Raw genomic sequence first — 16,680 nt, forward strand, 5'->3', positions numbered from 1 at the left:
TTTAAAAAACCATTACATGTAAGTGAATTCAACTATCATCTGAATAATATATTTCTCAAAATATAAGAGATGCTAATCCTAAAAAGAAGTTCTACATACAGTGCCAGAAATATCGGTAAGCAACAAAATTTTGTCAGCCAATATTTAACATCAAAAGACCCCCTAATTACCAAGTTAAAAAGATTGTGATTTCTCACTGGCAAACTGTAATTTCTTTCAAAAACCATGTCCTAATATACAATGTAGGGCTGGGGATGTGGCTCAAGCGGTAGCGCGCTCGCCTGGCATGCATGCGGCCCGGGTTCGATCCTCAGCACCACATACAAACAAAGATGTCGTGCCCGCCGAAAACTAAAAAAAAAAAGATTAAAAAATTCTCTCTCTCTCTCTCTCTGTCTCTCACTCTCTCTTTAAAAATAAATAAATAAATAAATATTAAAATTCTCATTCTCTCTCTCTTTAAAAATAATAATAATAATAATATACAATGTAATGTAAACAGGCACATCTCTTTTGAATTAGCACTTCAGATTGCATTTTATATTATCATAGTTAGATATTTCAACTTCCCCACAAATAACTTTTCCTTTGGAAAAATATGAATAGCTGACTAACTACTTATGCTATCATCCTCTTGTGCCAGAAATGGTACCACCTAATAGGGCACACTTGAACAACTAGTAGTGATTGCCCTAAAGAACTGTGGAAAAATAGCCCCAGGCCATATTTGGACATAAAGAAAAAAGAAGCCATTAATTACAAACATCTGCCATAGACAAGGAATAGCAGAGTAACCATGTCATGTCCAGTATGTGTTATTTCTGCTGTAATGCCTTCATATTAACTATGAGACAGAGGTGAGAAGATGTCTCTTAATAGCATGATATTACTGACTTCAAAACCTTCCTCTTTGACACTTTCCTATCTTAACTCCAATGACACCACTCTGCCTAACTTTTCATCTTATCTCTGGCATTCCATATCAGAGTCCTCTTCCTTTGTACATCCCTTTAATACTAGAGCTTCTATAATCCATCCTTAGAGTGACATATATAACGCCTTCATTTCCAGTCTAGCAAATTTTTCCATACACTTTGAAGTTTTTATCTTCCCATACTTTTTGCCATTTGGTAGGGAAAAAAGGTGGGTGAACACAGGTAAAGGGAGAAGAGAGAACACATTTGATAAATAATTCAATTACTGAATGCACAAGTTCAATGATGTCCAACTTACTCCCAAAGCCAGTTGGTTTATTTTGTGCAAAGGCATTGTTTTGAGATGAGAAAAGACTGGTTCCTGTACTTGCAGTTCCAAACAAGCTATTTGACGTTCCTGTTGATGTACCAAACCCAAAGCCAGTGCTTGTGGAGGTAGCTGGTTGACTGAATGAATTTGTACCAAATAATCCTCCTGTGGAGATATAGACAGAGAAAAACTGTTAAATAGATAAGAGTCACTAAGTGAAGTCCTATACTTGATACAAATAAACCAGTGGTATTTCATATAAAGTCTGTACCTGGTTTGGTCTGCGAATTTCCAAATAGGCCTCCAGTATTGCTGCTAGAACCAAATGCAGATGTTCCAAATGCCCCTCCACTAGTAGTGCCAAACCCAGTATCTGAAAAATCAATATGCAGGGAAAAATAGAATTTATAATAAAACCTAAATCAGTAGATGAATAAAAAAGGGTTTTAATATTCAATATTTTATGGGCTGGGGCTGTAGCTCAATGGCAGGGCACTTGCCTAACATGAATGAGGCACTGGGTTTGATCCTCAGCACCACATAAAAATAAACAAATGAAATAAAGGCATTCTGCCCATCTACAACTACAAAAAAATTTAAAATATTAAAAAAAGAATATTTGGGGCTGGGGATGGGGCTCAAGCGGTAGAGCGCTCGCCTGGCATGCACGGGGCGCTGGGTTCGATCCTCAGCACCACATAAAAATAAAATAAAGATGTTGTGTCCACCAAAAACTAAAAAATAAATATTAAAAAAATTCCCTCTCTCTTTTAAAAAAAAAGAATATTTAATGTTCTACATTTGAATGAAACTAGTCTAATTTAAAAACTTTTTTTAAAATTTCATCAGAACTAGAGAGGAAAAATTAAGACACAAGAATTTTATTCACTTAAGTCATAAAGGTTGGCCCAGTGTGGTGGCCCAAGCATGTGGGAGGCTGAGGCTAAAGAATCTCAAATTCAAGGTCAGTCTCAGCAATTTAGCAAGATTGGTCTCAAAATAAAATGGGCTGGCAGGACAGGTTGAAGTGATAGGAAGGGCCCGACTCCTGGGTGAATGTACACTGGTCACCCCCTCCTGGCATGGCTTTCAGCCTGTGGCTCACACCTGTCTGTGTTGGTGAGATGATGCCTGGCCTGCTGGATAATGTGATTGACCTGGTTTGGCCCTCAGCATCTCTCAGGTTTGGCCTTGAGATTCAGCTTGACTCAGTTCTGCCTTAGACGTGATGGGTCAGACCATTTGGTCTCCCTCCAAACAGCAGAGAAGGAGACAAAAGCAAATACAAGGCCTGACACCTCAATGACAGCTGCCTTAGACCCTCTGGAGAAATTATATGTAAATGCACAAATCAATAAAAAATAAAACATAATGTCTGTCAAAAATAAATTAATTAATTAAATAAAATGGGCTGGGATGTTGAAGATGTGGTTCAGTGGTAGAGCACCCTGGAAATTTCAATCGCCAGTATAGCAAAAAAAAAAAAAAAGTATGACTTTTACACTGGACATGGTGGCACTTGCCTATAGTCCCAGCTACTCAGAAGACTGAGAAAGAGAACTTCTTCCATCCAGAAGTTTGAGGCCAGCCTAGACAACAACATATAGAAGCCCCTTCTCAAACAAACTGACTTTTCAATAAAATGTGTAGATGCTGATAGGTTAAATGCTGATTAATAAACCTCAGAGATAAGTACACATGAATTCATTATACCATTCTAACTGCCTCTGTGCAAATTATAATTTTAAACAAAAAATTTAAGTAAGTGTTCATATATGCAACCTGTCACATAAAGTACTTGGTGGGAAAGGTAGTGAACCTCCAGAGACTTGGTGGCATCATTTTAACATTCACCATTTAACATTTCTGAGTGTGACATCTTAGTTATAGAGCAAATTTCAAGGCACTGAGTAATTATATTTTATACTTTTAATAAAGATATTTTCTAGCCTGAAAATTAGTAATAAATCCTAACTTTCTACTTAAACAACCTTTCAAACATTTCAGGTGTTTTGTATTGATGATCAGAAAATCATGAAAACTCAGAACTGATTTCTATTTTGTTAGAAAACTTTAACAAGATCTTATCCTGATTATTTTTCAAAGACACTTTGAAAAAAGACCAAGATACAAATTTTAAAAATCCTATCTTAAGCTATTAGAGTGAATTCACTCTAAACTTAAACCAGGCTAATTAAGATGATTTGCGTTTTTTCATTTTTTTTTAAACTTACTCTGCCCAAATGTTGAAGTTGTGCCAAAGCCACCTGTGCTACCCCCAAAGGGGGTTCCAAATGACTTATTAAACATCTCCAAAATGAGTCTTTGCTTCAGAAAGCTGAAAAAAAAAAAAAGCACTCTTTTAAAAACCATACAAAACAATGTAACTGTTTAAGAAAATCTATCATTCTACCTATTTAGCTGGATCCATTCAAATTATAGTGTATGTTTCAACTAATTAAAAAAATGTTTCAAATTAAAAACTAGAAAAGCAAAAAATGTTATCACATAACTTACACATAAGAGATTGTGTCATAACTCATGCATAGTAGATTCATAGAAGGGATTATTATGCAGCATAACCACAACTATAATAAATATACCAAACATATCAGTCTAAAAAAAAAAAAAAAAAACACCAAATTATAGTGTATACTCATTCAATATCCTAAAACTGCATGATAAAATAAACCTTATGGTAACGTGCAATCAGGTATCCTCTCTCAGGATGAGAGTTCTGTTTCTCTTGTTGAATAAATCCTAATTTTATCAGAAATAAAATAAACATTATGAAATTATCCTTAAACCACACTATTTCTGAGCTAAATAAACTTCAGAAGTCATGAATGGTCATTCCTTTAAAACAATGTTTTTCAACTTCTTTTCCTCTTTGGTGCTGGGGATTGAATCCCACATGCTAGGCAGGGGCTCTATCATTGAGCTACACCCCTATATCCCAATTTTTTTAACCTTCCTTTTAATAACAATTTGAAGTCTACTAGGTCAGATTTTGATAAGATCCACCTAGGAGGTTATGCATCATACCCATAAAAAAATCACAATCATGGGCTGGGGTTGTGGCTCAGTGGCAGAGCGCTTGCCTAGCATGTGTGAAGCACTGGGTTCGATTCTCAGCACAGCATACAAATAAGTAAAAAAATAAATAAATAAAAAGGTCCATCAACAACTAAAAACTAATTTTAAAAAATCACAATCATTCTGCTATCCCAACCATCTCAAAAACCAAATTTTTGTCAAGCTTTATTTTCCAGTTTGCATTATTAAAACTGTTTTGTCTTTCTATTTTGGGGGGATGTCAAATATTATAATAGTAAATGTCTGCCAAGGTTCTGTGGCTGTGGCTCAGTGGTAAAGCGCTCATCTCACAGGTGTGAGGGCCTGGGTTCAATCCTCAGCACCACATAAATAAAATAAAGGTATTATGTCCATCTACAACTAAAAAAATATTTTAAAAAATGTCTGTCAAAGTATGAATGTTCCTCCTTCTGCCTCCAAATCTCAGAAATTCTGGTGCCCCAACATTTTTTATGAGATTACTATTTAAAATTACTCTGTATAGTTCTTTATTTTACTTATGAAAACATTACAAAAAATTCCTTGATGAAAATCCCTCACTTGCCTAAATACACGAGAGGCACTGGTTTGGCAACCACATAACAAGCAAATAAAAAATAAAGATAAATTTAAAAAGAAAGAAAGAAAAAGAAAACCACCCCTCACTTAATATAAATGATTTCCTTCCAATATCCAAGCTATGCACTGTTCACTTAATGAACTGAACCAAAATGTTCCAATAACTACAAAGAAGTGTCCACCCCTACCCCTCTGATTTTGGGGAGAAAAGAGGATTAATAGAACAGTTTATTCAAAAGCAAGAGCCTGAAGAGTGTGATGGTACCTATGCTCCTATAATTTTGAGGATCACAAAAGTTCAAGGAAAGCTTGGACAACTTAGTGAGACTATGTCTCAAAACTTTAAAAAAGTAAATAATAAAAAGGGATGGGAATATGGCTCAGTGGTACAACACTTGCCGAGCATGTGTGAGGCCCTAGATTTGATATTCAGCACTGCAAAACAAACACACACACCCTTTTTTTTTGGGGGGGGGGAGTTTCAGGGACTGAACCCAGGGACACTCAACAACTGAGCCACATCTCCTCTATTTTGTATTTTATTTAGAGACAGGATCTCACTGACTTGCTTAGCACCTCACTGTTGCAGAGGCTGGCTCTGAACTCACGATCCTCTTTCCTCAGCCTCCTGAGCTGCTGGGATCACAGGCGTGCGCCACCACACCCAGCCATACACATACTTTAAAAAGTAGCCAATCATACTATTTGGATTTTGCAACAGGTATTAAGCTTTTATTCTATTATATACAAAGACACAATGAATATAAGAATTTTTTAAAAATCATACCTCATTCATAATAGAATAATTATATTTTGTGATTCTGAGGTGCTTCCCACAATGTTCTTGTGTCCCATTTTGTGCAACATTGAAAAATATGAGGTTGTCGCTTAAATATGTGATGCTTTACAGAAATTGACATTATCCCCTCTAAAATTTCCTAAGGAGAAAAAAATTAACAGTTCCGTATCCCAACACCCAGGAATTGAACAAGTCCTTTGGTTAAGAGTTATTAAAACCAGTAGTTGTAAAGGGTTACATCAGAATTGGTTGGCAAACTTTTGCAAAGAAACTCCCAGACTCCATCCCCAAGATACTAAACCAAAATGTCTGAGATGATATAGACAAAATGCATTTTGAAAATGTTCAAATGACTCTAAAGCATGTTCTTAAAGCTAGAGGTTATGTTTCAAGCCCATCATTTATCATGTAATAAAATCTACATTATTAAGTTTCATGCCTTCCCAATTATCAGTTGTCACAAGATGACAAATTGAGCCTTTACTAAACTGTGACTCATTTCAGGGGAAATATCTTGGAAGTGCTTAGCAGAACTCTAGACTTCTATGGGATCTGGGATCTATATATATTGCATTTAACAGTTGGTACTAGGATTGAACCCTGATGGTTTTTTTCCACTGAACTACATTCCCAGCTCTTCGGATTTTTTATTTTCAGATAAAGGTCTCACTAAGTTGCTTAGGGCCTTCCACTGGCAATCCTACTACCTCAGCCTCCCAAACTGCTAGGATTACAGGAATGCACAATAAACTTATTTTGATGCAATCTCTCTCATGATATGCTCTTAGGTCATAGTCCCTACTAGATTTACTTTCCTGTAACTGTTGACTAAGATTTGGAATCATCATCAGTAAGACAAAATTTTTCAGTTGCAATCCAGTTATGTTAAATTTACTATTAGCACCCATGAACATGTATATCAGACATCATCTATACACAGCAGACATGACAAAATTCAGAAGCTGAGTAATACAGTTTTTCTGTGAAAATCATCCTTACAGAAATTTAGTGTTCATCTGGATTTTGCCTACACTAAGTTCTACAGACACTGGGTTCCAGCTCCAAACAATGAAGTTGGCTTTTTTTTTTTTTTTTGGGGGGGGGTACTGGAGATTGAATCCAGAAATGCTTTACTATGTGCCACACACCCAGGCCTTTTTATTTTGAGACAGGGTCTCACTAAGTTGCTTAGGGTCTCACTAACTCGCCGAGACCTGTGATCCTCCTACCTCAGCCTCTGAGTAGCTGAGATTACAGATATAAGCCACTGTGGCTGGGTGAAATTTTGATTTTCAATAATCTTAACACAGTAACCTACCATCACACATATACTTCACAGAGATTTTAAGTAATAATAAAATGTCCTGGGAAACAACTCACCATTTACAAGCTCACTTATATATAATCTCAACAATCCTGAAAGGTTGTTATACATCATCACTAGTACCACCAGTGTTTTACAAAGAAGCAAACAGGATCAGGTATTTAGCAAATTTCCCACAGGTGGAAGAAGTGGTAAGTGGTGGAATCGAAGTTTAAACTACCTTCTAACTTCCAACAAACACTAGATCCTTGAAAGATTATATAAACAAGTGAAGTCTACCAAGGAAGTTCATCCAATCAGAAAAATGAGACAGGGCTGGGGTTGTGACTCAGGTAAAGTGCTCGCCTAGCATGCGTGAGACACTGGATTTGATCCTCAGCACCACATAAAAATAAAGACAATAAAGTCGATTTTCCCCCAGCAAGCGGGCCCGGCCTGCGGAGCATAGCGGCTTGCGGCTCAGCTTTGTTCAACTATCGGAGCACGGCCCCGACCCGGGGGGTCTGCGCAGGCCGCAGGCTATGACCTGTACAGTGCCTATGATTATATAGTACCACCTATGGAGAAAGCCCTTGTGAAAACAGACATTCAGATAGCTCTTCCTTCTGGGTGCTGTGGAAGAATAGCTCCACGCTCTGGCCTGGCTGCAAAATACTTCATAGATGTAGGAGCTGGTGTCATAGATGAAGATTATAGAGGAAATATTGGTGTTGTGTTATTTAATTTTGGCAAAGAGAAGTTTGAAGTAAAAAAAAGTGATCGAATAGCACAGCTCATTTGTGAACGGATTTTTTATCCAGATATAGAAGAAGTTCAAGTGTTGAATGACACTGAAAGGGGTTCAGGAGGTTTTGGTTCTACTGGAAAGAATTAAAATATAGGTCAAATATAGAAAAATGTTACTTTCTCTTAAAAATAAAGACTTTCTGCTTAAAGTGTTAGTATTTTGCACGACTGAAAAGCTAGCTTTAGCTTCTGAAAGTTTATTTTCTTACAATAAAGGAAAGAGTTTCTTTGTTAGTATCACATAGAAACTTTCTTGTATTTTTTCAGTTTATGGTTGTAAATCTGTGGTAATCTAATGCAAAATTTTTTAAATCAAATGTACATTAATTTCAAATTTTAAAAAATGTTCAATAAATGATTCCTTTCAAATTAAAAAAAAGACAATAAAGTCCATCAACAAACAAAAAAAAAAATTTTAAATAAATAAATAAATAAAATAAAAATACTGGGGCTGGGGTTGTGGCTCAGTGGTAGAGCGCTCGCCTCACATGTGAGAGACCCTGGGTTCGATTCTCAGCACCACATAAAAATAAACAAACAAAATAAAGATATTTTGTCCACATATAACTAAAAAAAATTTTAAAAAAATAAATAAAAATAAAAATACTGTATCCACCTATAACTAAAAAATAAATATAAAAAGAAAAACAAGGGACAACGAAGGGAGAAAATCCAATTTATATTTATGGAAAAAGATTCTTGAGTGCTGCCAATGCCCTGGCGATCAACATCAAATTTGAATTATTTAAAGGGGATACAAAACTATTTCTGCAATGCAGACAATTAAGTGTGTTGTGGGCATTCGTGCTTTTGGTAAAATATGCCTCCTGATATCTTACAGAACAAATAAATTTCCATCTGAATATGCACCAACTGGTTTTGCAACTATGCAGTCACCATTATGATTGGAGGGCAATCATATATTCTTGGACTTTTTTTTTTTTATTATTGTAGTTGGACACAATACCTTTATTTTGTTTATTTTTATGTGGTGCTGAGGATCAAACCCAGGGCCTCGCATGTACTAGGCGAGTGCTCTACCGCTGAGCCACAACCCAAGCCCTTGGACTTTTTGATACTGCAGGGCAAGAGGATGACAGATTATGACCACTGAGTTATCCACAGATGTATTTCTAGTCTGTTTTTCAGTGGTCTCTCCATCTTCATTTGAAAATGTGAAAGAAAAGTGGGTGCCTCAGATAACTCCCCACTGTCCACAAAGAGTCCATTCTTGATTATTGGGATCCAAATTGATCTCAGAGATGACCCATCTACTATTGAGAAGTTTGTCAAGAACAAAAAGAAGCATATCACTCCAGAGACTGCTGAAAAGCTGGCCCATGACCTGAAGACTGTCAAGTATGTGGAGTGTTCTGCGCTCACACAGAAAGGCCTAAAGAATGTGTTTGATGAAGCAATACTGGCTGCCCCAAGCCTCTAGAACCAAAGAAGAGGTACAGGTATGTGCCGCTACGAACATCTCTCCAGAATCCTTTCTGCATAGCTACTGTTGGCATAATACTAAAAGCAATGTTTAAATCAAACTAAAGATTAAAACTTAATATTCATTTCTGCAATTAAAAAAAGAAAAAGACTCTTAAACTAAGACTGCCTTCTTAGTTTTGGCAAGAATGAATATGGCTGAGTATCATTTGTCATACTGGGAAAAGGAAGGCGTTGAATCCAGGGTGCTTTTACTATCTTAACAACCCACTCAGCTACATGCCCAGTCCTTTTTTTTTTTTTTTTTTTTTTTTTGAAACAGGGTATCCCTAAATTGCTGAGGCTGGCCTTGGACTTGTGATCCTCCTAAGCCTCCTGAGTTGATGGGCCACCACACCTGGCTCCAAAAATATTTTCTTAAAAATCATCACTATGGGGGCTGGGGATGTGGCTCAAGAGGTAGCACGCTCGCCTGGCATGCGTGCGGCCCAGGTTCAATCCTCAGCACCACATACAAACAAAGATGTTGTGTCCGCCGATAACTAAAAAAAATAAATAAATATTAAAAATTTAAAAAAAATCATCACTATGGGGGCTGGGGTTGTGGATCAGTGGTAGAGAGCTTGCCTAGCATGTGTGAGGCACTGGGTTCAATTCCCAGCACCACATAAAAATAAATACAGATGTTTAAAAAAGAGCAACAATGCATTGCTATGCCTAATTGCGTTAATAATGCCTGGGCCAGGGGCTGGGGCTGTGGCTCAAGCGGTAGCGCGCCCGTCTGGCATGCGTGCGGCCCGGGTTCGATCCTCAGCACCACATACAAACAAAGATGTTGTGTCCGCCGATAAATGAAAAATAAATATTAAAAAAAAAATAATAATGCCTGGGCCAAAATAAAACTCATTTAAAAAAAATCACTATGTCCAGGTGTAGTAGTGTGCACATTTGTAATCCCAGCTACCTGGGAGACCAGGGAGTGATTCCAAGTTTGAGGCCAGCCTGGGCAACCTAACAAGATTTCAAAATAAAACTTAAAAAGGGCTGTGGATATAGGTCTATAGAGTACTTGCCAAGCATGCACGAAAGGCTGAGCTCAATCCCCAGTATCGCACAACAGAAAATCAAGATTTTGGAGATGGCCTCATGATTTTTGTTAACTGCCAGAAATTTAAAAATGGCTTAAGACATTTAATTTTTTAGTCTTGAAATCATTTTCTTTGCTATGCTGTGTAAATGTCATTCATTCAATGAAAACTGCCCCCTCTCCACTCTTGCCCCTGCTAAACAACGTTCTAATTCACTCTTTAAAACCTAGCTCAAGTATCATCTCTTCTATTAAGCCTTCCCTAACTTCCTGTAGCAATTAGTCATTCCTTTGGGCTGCATTAGCTCATTATGTTTTCTCTACACACATCTTGACCTTTACTCCCACAATGGATGGACATGTGAAATGCCCAACCGCGTTAATCTTTTAGTATTGAGGATTTGTTGAACCAGTTGCTACAAAATGCTACCAGAAGACAGCCCTCATGTGTCAGTCCTCTTCACCACTGTCTTCACTGAAGTTAGCCTCACCCAAGATCCTTTGACCCAATTCAGGATTACTCTAAAGGGTGATTCTAGCTTCTTACTTTCAACAGAATTAAGATAACATCACAACTCAGTCTCTCCCTTAGCCCATTCCAGTTTCTGTCAGTCCTCCCCTCCCACAAGTGACTATTCCTATTGCTTTTCCTAATAAAACTTCTGTAGGATTATATCCAATTCAAAGTCAGCTTCCCAAGGAACTCAACCCCATTTATAATCAACTAGCCAGGATAGAGGCAAAATCATTTGTTTACTCTTCCAGAACCCAACATTCACTTTCACAACAATCACCCTATTCATGTTTTTTGTAGGTTTTCGTTTTTTGGTTTTGGTCCTGGAGATTGAACCTGAGGGTAGTTTATCACTGAACTACATCCTCAGCCCTTTTTACTTTTTAGTCTTTATTTTGAGAAATTATCTCTAAATTGTTTAAGCTGACCTCAAACTTGCAATTCTTCTGCCTCACTCTCCCAAGTAGCTGGGATTACAGGATTGTGCCACCACTCCCAGACAATCACAGTATTTAAAACAAACAAACAAAAAACTCAGAAACACACACACACACAACTAGAGCTGGACACAGTGACCCATGCTTGTAATTCCAGTAATGTCAATTACAGTCATTGAGAATCTGGTCTCAAAATAAAGGGCTGAAGATGTAGGTCAATGGTAGAGCACTTTGGTTTTAATTCCCAGTACTGCAAAAAAAATAAAATGCCAGATCAATTTTCACAATGAAAGGAGAGTTTAGAAGATAAGATTCCTAATGGAATTTAAATCTAACTCAAAAAGGAAAACATAGGGTTGGGGATGTGGCACACACCCAGCCCTTTTTATTTTGAGACAGGGTCTCACTAAGTTGCTTAGGGTCTCACTAAATCCCTGAGGCTGGCCTCAAACTTGTGATCCTACTACCTCAGCCTCTGAGGTAGAGTGTTTGCCCAGCATGCTCAAGGCCCCGAGTTCAATTCCCAGTATGGTTAAAAAAAAAAAAGCAATTATGTGGTATCTTATACATATATGTCCATACATATGAATAAATGTTTATATATATTGTAAACTAATATGATTTTTAAGTCAGGAGGGTTTGGAGGAGAAGCTCAGTGGCAGAACCTGAACTTAGCATGTACAATGACATCCTGGCAATTACACATTGGTGCTTAGTATATAACTGTTCATTTGGTGAGAACATCCACTATCCAGAGTGCCACCACACTTGTGATTTTTTATATAATCAGAAAAAGTATCCACATATTAAAAACTCAGAGTGTCCTGAACATGGTGATGCACACCTATAAACCCAGATACTTCAGAGGCTGAGGCAGGAGGATTGCAAATTCGAGTCTGGACTCAACAACTAGAAAAACTTTTTCTCAAATAAAAAATAAAAAGGGGGATTGGAGTTGTGGCTCAGTGATAGAGTCCTTTACTAGCATGTGTGAGGCACTGGCTTTGATCCTCAGCACCACATAAAAATAAATAAATAAAAATGAAGGTACTATGTCCATCAAACAACTTAAAAAATAATAAATAAAATGGACTGGGGATGTAGCGTAGTGGTAAAATAACGTAAGTGTGTAAGTGCAAAGACCCACAAAAGAAAGTCAAAATAAGGCCATAATATGAGTGGGAAATGTAAGCAAAATTTTAGGGGATTTAGAATATGAACTGGGCTTTCAAGGCCTAGGGAAAAAAGAAAGCATGTGGAAAGTACACAGGGAAAAATGAGTATCCGTGTACCTATTCTATATGGACCTTTAATCTCAACATCAAGTCCATTTTCCTTCATATGGTATGCATATAATAAATGTATTTGCCAGTTTATTATGTAGTGATGTCATTAACCTTAAGTTAACTGACCATAGAGCATTATATTAAGTATGTAACCAGGCTGTGGTATCAGAATAAGGCATGCTATCAGCTGGTAGAACAGTTGCTTGGTATGCACAAGGTTCTGGGTTCAACCCTCAGCACTGCAAAAAAAAGAAAAAAATACGGCATAAGCCGGTTACAGAAGCATGGGCCTACATTTCCAGCTACTTAGGAGGCTGAGGCAGGAGGATTACTTGAGCCCAGAATTCAGGAGGCCAGTCTGGGCAAAAGAGTGAGATAGAAAGACACCATACCATTTCAAAACAAAAACAAAAAACATAACAAGGACATGTAGACAAAGTTACTTTCCAAGAGTTAAGTAAATGTTGTTTAATTAAAAAGGTTTAATAAGATACATTTGGCAGATTGGCAGACCCTTTAAGTAAAATAGAAAAGATAATATGCTTACTTATGGATACATAGATGCATAATAAAAGTAGAGAAATGTAGCTCAATGGTATAATACCAGCTTAGTATGTACAAGATCCTGGGTTTGATCTTCAGCAATGCAAAAGGAAAAACAAACAAAAAAACATAAAACATAAAAGTTAAGTGGTTGCCTCTGGAGACAGAAAGGAGAACAAGATATGGGCAGAGAATTCAAAGGACCCAAACTTTTCTATAATGTTTTATTTCCTCTATTAACAACAAAAGATCTAGAAGATAGCGGTGTTTGCATAAAAAATTTAAAAATGTTACAGTAAAGTCCACTACAAAAAAGAAACAGAAAGGGCTGGGGATGTAGCTCAGGTAGAATGCTCTTGGGTGTAATGCAATTACTAGTACTGGGGGAAAAAAGAAAAAAAAACAGTGCTATGCAGAAAAAGACAGTTAATTTTACATCTTAATTTTACACTGCCCTCTACAGTCCAACAATCTTCTAATTAATATTCAGACTCTCTGATAAGAAAAAAGTAATGTTTAAAATAATCAAAACTCTCTAATACAAGAATGAAGTAGTATTAATGTAATGTTAAAAATAATCAAAAGTCTCTAATACAAGAAAGAAGTAGTGTTCATGTACCAGTTGCCAGGCGTGGTGGTGCATACCTATAACCCCAGCAGCTTGGGAGGCTGAGGCAGGAGAAACAGGAATTCAAAGCCAGCCTCAGGAACTGCGAGGTGCTAAGCAACTCAATGAGACCCTGTCTCTAAATAAAATACAAAACACGGCTAGGGATGTGGCTCAGTGGTCAAGTACCCCTGATTTCAATCCCCAGAATCCCCCCCAAAAACACACACACACACACACACACACACATACACACATCAGTAGTCCAGTCAGTAGACAGAAATATATTCACCTACTGTCTCAAATGAAGCTCTGTAAATTGATGTCCTATTTATTTTTTATACCTTTATTTTATTTATTTATTTTTATGTGGTGCTGAAGATCAAACCTAGTGCCTTGCACATGCTAGGCGAGCACTCTACCACTGAGCCACAACCCCAGCCCTGATATCCTGGTTTCTATATCTAACTTTTGTGAGCTTTGTGAACTCTGTGTACAATGACAAAATTTTGTTTTCTACTCAGAAAAGTGGTAAAACTAAGCAACTGCTAACTTCAAGCATTTTTGAATAATTAAGCAGGCTTCCCAAAACTTTTCCAGATTGCTCTTCTCTAACTCCATAAAGTTATACAAATGGAAAGTAATTTTTCCTTTCCACTTCACTGAGTTCCTTTGTATCAAAGCCAGCAAAGAGAAAAAACAAAAAAATAGGTTAGATGAATAGTCTAGCAGAATACTTTCCACTTTACAAAGCACTTTTCCATACATTCTCTCATCTTCATGAAAGTGATAGGAAAGGCAAGCAATTATTATCTATAGTCAAATTGAATGGAAAAATTAATTTAAAAAATTTAATTTTTGCCTTGGCTGAGAGGAGGGTTGGACAGAATTCCAGGAAGATGAGATTAGATGAGTCTTAATCACCAAGTATTACATCTCAGCAAAATTATTGGTTACCTTTGTTTTACAGTATCCTTTCTATGATGTATCCCCTTATCAAGCCATTCCCTTTGTTAGAACACTTATTCCTCTAAAAATTATGTCTCTCCTTTTCCTTCTAAAAATTGTTTAAACCTCACTTGCTTCATAAAACTGTTATAGATTAGACCCTTCAAACTGTTCTCATTATAAAAACACTACTCTTCCCCTCCCCCTTTCCAGCCTCAATTACATAAACTAATCTTTCGGCTGTTTTTAGTTATGCAATATATTTGTTGTTATACCTGCCACTTGAAAGTATGAGCAAAGCTGTTGTGCTAAAAAAGAAAAAAAAGTTCACTTTGCTCACTGGGGTGTTATTTAAAACAATCTATGTTATCTAATGCAGCTGCTTCCTCACAATACTGGGTAGCATTTTCTTCATCCCCTTAATACAACACCCATCATTTTACAAACAGTGATTAGAATACATTAATTTTGGAGTGAGACAAATCTGTGTTCAAAATTCTCTGCCACTTACCACTATTACTGTGACTTTCACTATAACTCTAAAATTAGTTCAAAACAACAACAAAAAAAAAACCTCTGCCACTTGCTACCGTGTAATTATAGTAAATCATAATATTTAATCTCTTAGACCTCAATTTCTCTGTCTAAACTATGGAATATATGGCCTACACTAAAAAACCATTAGGGGAAAGTTGCCTCAGATTAGAGCACCTCAAAAAAAGTTCTTCTTGAGGCTGGGATTGTGGCTCGCCGGTAGAGCACTCACCTAGCACATGCGAGGCCCTGGGTTTGATCCTCAGCACCCCATAAAAATAAAGATATTGTGTCCAACTAAACTAAAAAATAAACAGAAAAAAATAGGTCTTTTCCCCAAAAAAAGATATGCTACAGTACATTAATTAGAAAAGTGTAATAATGTCCCATCACTCTAAACACCTTGCTTAATCTTGGTTTAGCTAGAACTCCACATCTAATCATTTCTAATTTCCTAGGATATGTCATTCACTGTTCACTTAGCACAACCTTATAAAACACCATTGCAAACCACAAAAGCAAATACCCACCCCTCCAGAAACAAAATGCCATGGTCACTCTGATCATTTATTCTCTTTCATTCATCTCATATTTCTATCTTTAATCGTCCACCTATTTTACTTATAAATTCATTCACCTATTCCTTAAGAAGCTCACTCAGGGCCTGGCACAGTGGGGCACACCTATAATCCCAGAAGCTCAGGAGACATAGGCAGGAGAATCACAAGTTCAAAGCCAGCCTCAACAATTTAGCTAAGTGCTAAGCAACTCAATGAGACCTTTGTCTCTAATAAAATACAAAATAGGGCTGGGGATGTGGCTCAGTGGTTGAGTGCCCCTGAGTTCAATTCCGGGTACCACCCCCCCCCAAGAAGCAGCAGCTTACTCTGGCAAGAAAGTTATGCATGCAGATTCTAGTAATCTCTGTGTCAAAGGAAGTTAGACTAAAGAGAGACTTCTTTCAAGGGCTCCTGAAGTCAAAACTATTTTCATAATAAAAGTAAGGCACTACAACCAGAAGAATGAGAAATTATACTCCATTTATATATGATGTGTCAAAATGCATTCTACTGTCACGTATAATGAATTCGATTAAAAAAAAAAAAGCATAAATCAGATGTAGTGGGATGCCTGTAATCCTAGTGAAGCAGGGGGCTGAGGCAAAGGGATCCAAGTTCCAGGCCATCCTCAGCAACTTAGCAAAACTCTTTTATAAAAAATAAAATGACTGAGAATGCAACACAGTGGTAAAACGCCCCTGCATTCAATGCCCAGTATCCTATCACACACTCAAAAAAAAAAAAAAAAAAAAAGGCTTTGACATTAAAAAATCAGTTGTATTAATTCTCAACATTTCAGCACACCTCTTTTAAAATATTCTATAACAAAAAAGTATTCAAAAGCATTTGTGGTGCATACTAAAAGAAGGGTTGATTAAAAAAAAACACTTGTATGATTACTATGAGAGTTAAA

At 36.9% G+C, this 16,680-nt stretch overlaps 2 protein-coding genes and 1 pseudogene across 10 annotated transcripts in view; 2 read left to right on the plus strand and 1 right to left on the minus strand.

The window, feature by feature from the left end:
- The window catches only part of NUP98 (nucleoporin 98 and 96 precursor), a gene marked incomplete at its 3' end in the record, with an annotated part of 108,186 nt that overhangs the window by 88,555 nt on the left and 2,951 nt on the right, over positions 1-16,680 (minus strand). For 7 of the 8 annotated variants that reach the window (XM_081282040.1, XM_081282039.1, XM_081282038.1 and 4 more), the window contains exons 2-4: positions 3,480-3,583; positions 1,517-1,618; positions 1,234-1,410 (exon numbers count right to left, since the gene is read on the minus strand). In XM_081282040.1, the coding sequence (XP_081138166.1) occupies positions 1,234-1,410; positions 1,517-1,618; positions 3,480-3,555 (355 nt within the window). In that variant the 5' untranslated portion in view covers positions 3,556-3,583. Of the gene's footprint in view, positions 1-1,233; positions 1,411-1,516; positions 1,619-3,479; positions 3,584-16,680 lie in introns of those variants that run through there. The other variant, XM_081282041.1, reaches the window with a different exon arrangement.
- Positions 6,605-8,106, plus strand: LOC308641709 (deoxyuridine 5'-triphosphate nucleotidohydrolase, mitochondrial-like; the record flags this gene model as incomplete). The annotated part of the gene is given in 3 exon segments (XM_081280323.1): positions 6,605-6,612; positions 7,429-7,508; positions 7,511-8,106. Coding segments are annotated over 3 exon segments (474 nt in total). The 3' UTR covers positions 7,897-8,106.
- Positions 8,582-9,356, plus strand: LOC308642621 (cell division control protein 42 homolog; annotated as a pseudogene). Its single transcript has 2 exons — positions 8,582-8,758; positions 8,869-9,356. The product of its transcript is annotated as a cell division control protein 42 homolog (transcript).

This window comes from Spermophilus citellus (assembly GCF_964194105.1).
Source record: "Spermophilus citellus genome assembly, chromosome: 2".
Lineage (NCBI taxonomy): Eukaryota > Metazoa > Chordata > Mammalia > Rodentia > Sciuridae > Spermophilus > Spermophilus citellus.